Below are 11011 nucleotides of genomic sequence, written 5' to 3'. Positions count from 1 at the left end.
AAATTCCACGGTATTTATTGCAGTTCATTTTATCACCTTTTTTAAACACAGGAATAATTATGGATTCTTTCCACTGTTGAGGGATTTCTTCTTTATTCCATATTAAACAAATTAATTTATGAATTTGACATATTAATGAATTTCCACCATATTTAATTAACTCAGCTGGTATTAAATCAATGCGAATCAGCGATCAGTTGAATTTTCTTCGATTGAGATCGGGCATTTTCGAGTCTCAATGTACCGAACATTTTTCGCGGGACGAAACAAACTAGCGTTGGCTACACCACATGTTGCCAAACGTACTTTAAAGCGAGAAAAAGTCTTCTCGGGCAACGGTATTGTCAGCACCAGCGGGGATTAATGGTACAACTGCACACGGTCCTGAACGATGAAGTTTCCCGAACGACCACCCACAGGTCGGAATGCAGGCGAACACCGTCATATAAAGACAACTGGCAAAAACAGAAGTACGCTTGGCAACATTGCTTCGGGAGAGAAAATGATTGGGGGGACAGGACGAGCCAGAAATAGCCATCAAGGTCAACCGCCAGTTGGAGTTGCGACCAGTATAACCAATGTGCCACGGAAGCTAGCTAGATACGATAATTCTAATTTAAGTGTGAAAACTGCATATCTTTCTGCTTACCTTACTTTTCCAACGCGTTAAAATTGCTCTACAAGATTTACAGTATTTTTTCTAACCTTGTAACCCCTGTGTTGTCAATAAAAGCATACAAGTTCCACACATACATATATTTTGAAAACAAATCGAGCTCGATCGTTCAAAACACACACGCACACATCCACACCCCTGCCGCACCAAAAGCGCAGGTATGTTGGCAGAATGGGGCCGCATTTATCATCAGGTTTCCGGCATGACGGGAAGCACGAAAGCGATTGCCCGGTAAAGTCTGCGGCAGATCCATCCATCTAGCCGTCAAGTCATTTGATAGTTGAAGCGCCCAAAGAGTTACCGCTAGGGTGGACAGTGGGACGGGATTACTCTGGACAACGCCTGCGCATCGATTTGTCGCGGACATTCCGAAACCATTGGCATAAAATGAGCTCATTCCAGGAGTGATTTTGCTATTATCTGCACCATTAGCTGCAATTAATCCCCACCCACTCCGTTTCTCTCTCTTTTGTTTTTCTAGGAAAGACAAAAAACAAGCATTCATGTAGCAATTGTACTTGAAGGTTGGTCTTTCATCGCGCTGGAAACACACAAAAAAGTTTCGAAAAAAAGATAAATGAATTTGCTGAATGATGGGAAAAAAATAAGGCATATTGTTTCCTGGATCGGAAAACGAACAAAAGCCAGATTAAATTCGCCCAGAGACCTCTGGACATATGTTTTAATGGAGACAAGGGACGGGATTATTTATTCAAAATGTTCGTGTTACAAGTACTGCTAAAATTTGATTGCAGATGACTAGATTAGCAATTTCAATGTACAGTCACCGGCATAAAAATGGGACATCTAGATCCTTCCCTGCAATGCGAAATGTGTATTGCCTAACTATACGGCGATAACAGATCTTTCTATTAAAAAGTTGCTATTGAATTCTGCTCATTGCCATAAAGTTGGGCAGTACACTCAACGTGTCGCAAGGGAGCCAATATTTCAGGATCTACATGTCCCATTTTTAATGCCGGTCACCACGATGGATAAAAATCATGATTTTGATTTAAAAAAAAACATTTTTGATGATTTTTCTGATTTTAATGCGATCTTTTTTATTTAAATCTATTTTTTTATATTTAAAACACTATTAAAATTGCTTGCATGGTTTTTGATTCTATACTTTCTATGGAAATATTTGTTGAGTGTGTAAATTAAACTATAATAATTTTCAGTAACTTTTCTTCCAGTGAAAATAAAACATTCTGGATGTACTCTATAATTGTAAATTAAAATATTAAGTTAAATATTTTTATTAGGGATGTGACGAAGCTGAAAATTTACCGATGCCGATGTACTCGCCGATAATTTTTAGAACCGATACCGATGCTGATATATTTAACCGATTCCGATACATAAGATTATTCAACAGAAATGGGATGTTATTTTCAGCATGACAAGAATAAATTTGCTATGTACATTTCTATTGCATATCATATGTATATCGTAACAATCCCTAAGATTGTATGTTTATTTTATTAAGTCTCTCTGAACGCTTCATGTTGACCAGGGCATTCACTTGTTTTTCTCAGCTGTCTCAAGACTCTTAGGCATGTTTACAATGCATTGTGTTGTGCCATGCAAACCTCCTGAGCATTCAGGAACAGGTAACACTTCTGGTTATGGTGTCAGCGGTTTGCATGGTAGCAATTATAATAAACACGATTCGGCGATTCGGCTTCGAGGAAGAGCTCGATGGCCAGGGAATATAGAGGTGAGACAAGCTGGGAAGGGGCTGGACTTTGGGAATTGAGTTGATAGAGAGAGGTGGTCAGCAAGGCAGGAGGTCGATAGTGGAAGCACGCTTTGGTCAGCATTAGAGAGAAGCTTACAGAGGACTTCGCTATTTTCATTCAGCTCAGAGACTTCAGTTAGACAGGTAATTATCCTACACCCAGCCATGATACAGGTTCAACGGTTCACAAAATCCAACGAGTTACCATTGTCTTTTCAGTAGTTTAATTCCTTTGTGTAATTTGTACCTTTCGCATGCCAAGCAATAACTCGTCATGTCAATGACGAGTGGTTTCATCAAGAGGATGAATGATGAGTAGTTTACATCACCCCATCAATTAACTGGTTCAGATCCCTTCATTCTATAGAATGACACGATATACATATATATTCTCAAGAGATGGGAATGTACATTTGCATCTACAAAATGTTATGTGAACCTTTAAGAAGAACATTGATTCTCAAGAGATTAAACATTAGTACACAAGCAGTTCTTTGAAATGCAAAATGAATTCCTGTTCTGCCACATTCAACATCAGAAAGACAAGATTTGGAAGCACTTCCGGAAGTAACCTACTTCTTCTCTTATCGCAAATCTGTTCAGCAACACTGAACACTCAATCACTGAATACTGATGCAGCAGGTATGCCCAAGTATTTTCTCAGCACTTGCTTCAGGTTTGAATACTCACTTTTGAATTTCCAATACAACAGCAGATCCTGGTTTTATTTCCGATTCTGAGTTAGGTTGATCCTCTGAATGAGAGTTTGCAATAATTTTATTACAAAAACTCTACAATAATGATGAATCATAACCTAATTTTCAATAAATCTTACAAAACTATAATATAAAACTTATTACAAGGTAAAACTATAGTATAATCTGTACCGGTTTAAATATCGGATTTTTGCCGATATGTCAATTTCTGCCGATTTTCATACATCTGTAATCGGCTTCGGCACATCCCTAATTTTTATAGTCTTTCTAGGTGAATTTTGGCAATTTTTTTAATGATAGTTTGAAAAATATCAGCAGCCATGATTATTTACAGTTTAATGATAATTACACTATTTATGGTTTAACATTAGTATTTTGTATATTTTTCTACACAAGATGTTTGTTATTTTTTTGCCTTAAAAAAATATTGAATTTTAAATCCTTTCCTTTCGTATGAGCCACCATCAGTACATATATTTTGTTTCCTTTATTTTCCTTGCTTCTAATGTACTTCCACTAAAAGTGATTCTGATCTACAAAATCCTTATGTACATTATTCTATAAATTATTTATTTATTTAAAGTGATTTAAATCAATTCACATTTGCCGGTGACTGTACCTTAAAAGACGTGATTCAGAATGTATTTTGTCTTTCCACTCATCTGTACAGAAAGTTGGATCTACATATTGGTCAGAAAATTATTTTGATCAGAATTCCTGGCCTGTAAGCCGCTTTCCTATAATATCACCACCGTTGTTAAAGCACTCGTACACTGGGAAGCAAGCTTTTGTATGGCCTTATGGAAGACACATCTGGCGCCACAGTGAAGAATCAGCATGCAAGGAATTCGAGTTTGCAACGATGGTTTACACTCGTGTCTCTGCAGTCTGTGAAGCAAGGTCGCGCATAACGGCAAAGAAGGGGAGAAAGCGAGTGAGCGGAGTTGCAAACGGCTGGTAGCTGCAGCTGCGTTTCCGCTCCATGTACTCATTTTCCCGGCCGGAAACTTTTTCTCGCCTAATTTAAATTCGGTACACGTTGCGTATTGTTTCATTGAAAATAGGTTTGTGGACCGTATTTATATTGATCCGGAAAAGATTTTCGTGAACCGAATTGAAATAATTTAAACATAAAAAGGTTCTTTACGGTCTAGAACCCATTTAAACTTAATGATTTCTCTCCTGGACCGGAATTGAATTTATGTAAAATTCCTGAACCTTTAACAACCCTGCCTCGAACTTCAGCTGCGCCATGTTGCTTTTCTGGCCCTCTAACCGCGTTCCGCAGAACTACTAAAAGCAGAATGTGTACCGATCCGATAGCTTTAGAACCAAATTATTCCTCACAGCGAAGATTCTTGAAGCAAGCTTGCAAATAAAAATAAAAATTTATTACTTTATGAACGTCCCTCGTACACTACTCGGGATTTCTCTCTGAGCGAAATCCATCAACTGTATTGGTCGACTACCCTAAGGCGACATGCGGGTCAGAGATTGAATGCCTCGGGTTTAAAGCAATCTGTTTACACAGACTATCTGCACCCCCTCTTTTTCCTGTCGTACAGCGATTTCAAAAGTATATTGCAATTAGCAATTACACGTTAAAATTCCAGCACGTCCTTGTGTATAGACTATAAATAGACACACACACACACACACACACACGCGCGCGCGCGCGCACAGAGAGAGAGAGAGGGAGAGAGGCGTTGAAACTAACGCACTAAACCGTCTCTCTATTCAAATAAGCATTTCAATTTGCTAATTATGTCGTGGTTGAATGAGATCAAATACACCGACGTTCAAACAAATGATAAACCAGACTCATCGCATCCCCCCCCCTCCCAAAAAATGGAGAGGAAAGTCAAATGTCAAAGCATAAAAGAAGGAATCAACGAACATAAGAGTAGACTTAATGATTGCTGTGAATGTTCTAATGACTTTTAGTCGATTGGTGTCTCGTACCCATAGCAACTTGGTTATGCAAAAGGAGATTAAGAAAAGAAAAATTTGTTGCAGGAAGTGGAATTACAAAACTTGATCAAGTAGCTTTGGATTATGTTCCCTTCCAAAAAAATCCCCTAAATAAAATTGAATAAATTATTAGCTTATCATTGGCGTAGTGGCAACGTCGTGGCTTGTAATCAAGAGGTCACGGGTTCGATACAGGTCTTCTGATTTAAAGCCTCATTAGGTACACTCTTCAGAGAGCTTTCAGACCGAAACGACATGCGACACGGAAGCGAACCCTCGGTAATCAATGCAGCCATTCAAACCGGAGAGAGACAAGCTGCACGAGTCGCTTGTTGCTCGAACTGGGTCGTTTTTTCAACAGCGTGCATCGTGTCGCCTTGGTCTGTTTTTCCACATGCGCTGTGAATGCATGCTTATAGATTAAAGAAGGCTGCGTCGCTTGTCGTTTCGTTGTGTGAACTCCGCTGTCGCTTCGATCTGAAATATCTCTTGGGGACAAGCGACAGGCAACACGCCGAAACGACACGGTTCCCTTGAGTTCAAAGAAAACATTCAGAGCGCATGCGTAAACAGCAGACCGAGGCGATACTATGCACGGTATGGGAATACGACCAAGTCCGAGTGACACGCAAGCGACACGTGAAGCTTGTCTTGTCGATTCGTCTCGAAAGTTTTAATTCATTAGTGAGGATTCGCTTGCAAGCAAAACGTGTCGCTTGTCGGTTCGGTCTTAGAGATGCGAATAGGTCTCCCAGAAATGTAATTTCGCGGAGATATACACAATTCCCATTTTTAAGTCAATTTAGCATTTTATCACGGAACAGAAACCCCGTTGATACATTAAAATGTCTTTCAAACATGAAATACACTTATTTTTACAGCATTTTCTCACATCTCATGTTTTCTCTACACTCTTGTCACGGGAATCTGTAGAGAAAGGCAGAGAAGGGGAGAAAGCGAGTTAGCGGACCAAAGCACTGTGCGCTGCTGCAAACAGCTAATAGCGGAGGCCGCGTTTTCCCCTCCATGCACTCACTTCCCCTCTCACGTGTTCATTGGTTGACTCTTGTCGTGTCACTACTTGCGCAGAATACTTGGTTTCGTTCGCTTGGTCCAAAGCTTCCCGGGACAGTGTGTACGAGGCCGAAGAGTCCTTGCAACTGATTTCTTACCTAAGCGATATAATATCCGTTACGTGGCGCTAGAATCTAATTTCGGTGGCGCAAACTTCCTTCCACCCCCTTTTCCTCTTCTGTGGACCCCTCCCTTAAACACAATCGGAAAGAGGCAAGTGTTGGGCGCACCCACTCTTTCCCTCATCTCCCTCGAAAGTTTTGCCACGGCTACTAAAGAGGGCGCTCTTCTTCAGGGCTGGAGGTAGAATACGCCGTCGTAAAACACAGATCTTCTTCACAGCCTCCGCGAAAATTAAGCTGAGGTATTTATGAGACAATAGGATTCGTGCGATGCCTCCCTCTCGCTGTCTGTCAAAAAACGCCAAGAGTCTCTTCAGAGACCCCTGGTAACATTGCCTCTGCGCGGAGTTGAAATTGTTAGTCCCCCGCTGAATTATGTTTGCATTGTTCTCTCTGCTGTAGGATTGTTCTAAGCTCCCCCCCCTCTTTTATTTGCAGAAGCGCTTAGGAAGTAACTTCGGAGATTTTGGAGGTCTTCAGCCTATTGCAAGTGTATGCACACTAAACACTCATTCCTTTTCTATTTTTTAGCTTTATTTATAAATCTGGGGAAGCGTAATACCTTCCAGAATTTCGCGCAACAAATAACGCTCCGCCATTGTTGTAGTTCTGCCTCGTTGTTGACGGGAGTCTTAAGTTGACTGTTCGAAGGAATTTTTGGAAATTCCTACTTACCAAATCCGACCCTTCGTTAATATCACAACTCTGTATTTTCACCACTTACTATACTTCGAAAATGTACAAATTTATCCAGCCATCCAAAAGTCCTTTTATTTCTTTCCTATCCCTAAAAAGTTAATTCAAACTTTAGTTCATTTTTTGAAAATTTGGAATCCAAAATTAGGTTAAAATAACAGTTGAATTTGTGTGTTTTCCATAGTGCCCCAATCGTATTGATAAGTACGAGTTAATAGATAGAGGTTCTTCGCCCAAGTACCTCTAACCAATAGATATTGCGATATCAAAGTGAAAGTTTTAATAGTCCGCTTTATCAACTGATAAGCTAATCGGGACTGGACCTACAGTTTAAAGTGTTATCCGAACCTAGCGCCCCTTGATTACATGGCGACGATGCTACCACTACACCATCAGAAAGGAAATTGGGATAATCCTTGTGGAAATTTCTGAAATAGATAAAAGATCATACATACATACGAAGAAAGAATTATAGGTTTCAGTTGTAAATAACAAAAACATTATCTCTCACTCATATTGTTGATATATGTGTAACAAAAACTCAATATGCTGACAAAGGCAGAAATTTATTTTATTATAAAACATAAACTACTTTGTACAGAGTCTGAAGAAGACCTTGCTAGAAGGTTGAAACGTTACGTTTAGTTTGTTTTATAATAACATATCATGGAAACAAGGCTTAATGGTGTTATATGTGTAATAAATGCACGTATGCAGGGACCGCGGTGGTCCAGGCGTCTTGACTGCGATAAGAGCAATCCGGGTTCGATTTCTAGGGTAGCTAACTTTTCCAACAATGGCCTTGCATTGGGTTCACCAAGCTACAATTAAACGGGTACCTGGGGCAACTAAAGGGGGTTAATGGCTGCCGGAGTGTGGTGCTGATCATATCACCTCCACAGATGGCCGATATTGTGAATGTGTGAGGTCTTATCTCCATATAAAACCATATGTCTTTTCTGCATATTCCAGTATGATAGGATTCCCACACACCTGGAAAACCCGAAGAACCTGGAAATCTCAGAATTTGAAAAATATAGAATTCTCAGGGAAATCTCAGAGAAAATTATCTAGCCAGGCATTGAGTTCAAATGAAGCACTTGTGAAGGACTAAAATATACTCTTGTACCAATAATTACAACTTCAGTAATTTGCTTCACACAAACTATTTTGAAGATATAGGGTTTAGATATACGCTTAATTTGCATCAGATTAATTGATATAAAGTTCCATTTTTCAAGAGCGTTAAATGTACAGCTCACCGCTCACGAGAAGATCCCTAAATGAGGGGAGAGGACGAGCGGAGGGTCAGGGGAAGACCGGTCTATTTGCAGATTCTAGGGGTAGCAGGAAGTCTTCCGCTGCGGTCATTGTTGTTGTGGAAGTGCTTTTGCGTGGGTGTTTCATTGTGATTTTTCGTGGTGTTGTAAGAGTTATGGCAGGTGTAAGGAGAAAAGGTGCTACTGTGCATAGTGAAGCGCGTAATATTGTCAGCAAAGTAATTGACTTTTGCGATCGTGAATCTGAAGAAAAGCAATATTTGCTGCCAATTACACAGAGCACCAAGCGTGCGTCTGCAGCAACAGGTTTGTCGGAGCCGACAATCAAGAGGATTCGGAAAGAATCGCGTGAACGAAATGAGCGGTCACCGATGAGAAAACTAGTTTCCCCTGGGAAGATTAGGAAAAGGCCACCTCACCGTAATGTGACTCTCGATGATTTTGATATGAATGTAATCAGGAATTCAATTCGTGACATGTACATAAGTGAAAAAAGTGTGCCGACCTGTGGTAAACTTTTGTCTGTCATACGACAAAAAATTAATTTCCCGTGGAAGGAGGATTCTTTGCGTCGTTTGATGAGAAGATCCGGCTTTGAATGGAAGACCTGCAGGAACAAAAGGACAATTTTAATGGAGAGACCGGACATTGTGACATGGCGGAGCAGATATTTACGTGCCATAAAACGATTTCGGGAAGAGAATCGAACGCTTGTGTATGTTGACGAAACGGCTGTGGACACCAATCTAATATCAAACAAATGTTGGCAGTCAAATGATATTTCAGGTGTGATATCTAACGCAAGTTCTGCACATCGATTCATTGTTGTCCACGCAGGTTCCAGTAATGGCCTAATGGGTTCATTCCCAATGCAAGCCTGATCTATAAAGCAGGCTGCTCCACAGGAGACTACCATGGGCAAATGAACAGCTCAAATTTTGAGAAGTGGCTGACAGAGAAGCTGGTCCCGAATATACCCCATCGGTCCGTTGTCATCATAGATAATGCTCCTTATCATACTGTGCAGGTGGATAAGGTTCCCTCGAGCTACAGCCTTAAGTCAGACATGGTAACGTGGCTGACAAATCATAACATCCCGTTCGACGCAAGCATGAGGAAAGTAGAATTGCACGAACTAATACAAGCTAATAAGCCACAAGAGAAAACCTTCCGTGTGGACAAGACTCTGCAGCAGTATGGCCATACAGTACTCCGTTTACCACCATATGCATGCGATTTGAACGCCATCGAATTAGCTTGGGCGAAAGTTAAAAAATATGTGCGGGATCATAATATATCGGGATCGCTGTCGGTATCTCAACTACATGATCTCACTATACAGGGAATTGCATCTTGCAACCAAGAGGACTGGAAGGGGTACTGCGCGCACGTGGAAAAACTTGAGAAAGAGTACTGGGAAAAGGACGGACTGATGGAAGACGAGGTCGAACGAATAATTATTTCTTTTGGAGGAGCAGAGGACAGCGACAGCCACAGTTCTTCAGAAAGCACCACAAGCTGCAATGAAGAGGATGATGGGGAGGATGATGATCTGGCACAACCTCTTTCATAAATGCAGTAAGTTTGGCCAATTTTCATTTTCTTTATTAAGTTTTGAGTTATGAATTTGTTTATTTCTCATTGATTGTTTTTTTTTTCTATCTTCAGTGTATAGCATATTTTTTTACTGCTTATCCTGTACATTATTCAGCCGTGTAGTGTCGGAAACGTTCGAATAAAAGAAATCAACAATGTCCATATGAAACAATCAGCCCGAAAATTTTCATGGCCAACCTAGACCGACAAAGTAATGTTTACCATTGTTGCATTTGTAGCTTTGCACATTGTAAGTGCAAATAAACATTCTCGCTTTCGCAATTCTTTTTTTTCCTTTACCATTTTCTTCGAACGCAAGTGCTGTAATAGCCAATTCCGTCGTTGAAAATATCTTAAACATTGTAGTTATTACAATTGGTAGGCTCTTTATAAAAAAAAATAATTAGAAAATCGGTGTACTCTGTCAAGAAATCAACCCCAGATTGACGATGATTATACCTTGACCGCTAATGTGGATACCCCCTGACCGAGCGTGGACAGTGATTTGAGCGTTGCTTGAGAGTAGATGAGATTCAAGCCTTACAGCTTACAGCGAGACGACAGCGCTTGTTTCTGACCCAGGGTGCACTCCCCCAACCCTAATAGTGGAGTCGCCTGCCGCTACGTCACTCGACTTCCGGCAGGGATCTTCTCCTGAGCGGTGGGCTGTACACACGCACCTAGCCTTCCCATAGATACGGTCACAATATCCCATGCATATGTGTTACATGCATGTTTTGTGAACACAAAGCACTAATTATTGCTCAAAGTGACCACGTTTGAACCGTACATATGCTGTAAGTCTTTGTGTGACCTTGTTACTGCATTTATCGTCGATAAACCAACTTTTTTCATTTATTTTTATTCATTGAGCTTTACCATATGAGTAGATGCTCATTATACGTATATTATGCAAACTATTAAAATAACCTTCTAAACCGGATTTAAGTTAATTACTTAAGGAACTTAAAGATTGGTTTATGTCCGCCACTGACGACCTTCTGACGAGCAGGTTTCCTCCACGATTGTACGCGGGAAGGGTGAGCGGGGCGAATGGCTATTTAAAAACGCATGGCCTTTTAGGGGTCAGTTCCAGCGCTGAAAACAGCATTGTCAGAAGAAAACAGCTTGTTACT

The 11011-nt window shown here is 40.5% G+C and overlaps 1 protein-coding gene across 1 annotated transcript; it reads left to right on the top strand.

Moving 5' to 3' along the window:
* Positions 1–9201: 9201 nt before the first annotated feature.
* On the top strand, positions 9202–9852 carry LOC145998325 (uncharacterized). Its single transcript, XM_083134730.1, has one exon. It carries the CDS (start codon positions 9202–9204, stop codon positions 9850–9852), a length of 651 nt encoding a protein of 216 aa, XP_082990856.1.
* Positions 9853–11011: the final 1159 nt, after the last annotated feature.

Source organism: Lepisma saccharinum, chromosome 14 (assembly GCF_977018435.1).
Source record: "Lepisma saccharinum chromosome 14, izLepSacc3.1, whole genome shotgun sequence".
NCBI lineage: Eukaryota > Metazoa > Arthropoda > Insecta > Zygentoma > Lepismatidae > Lepisma > Lepisma saccharinum.
This window is presented reverse-complemented; position numbering and strand designations above follow the sequence as displayed.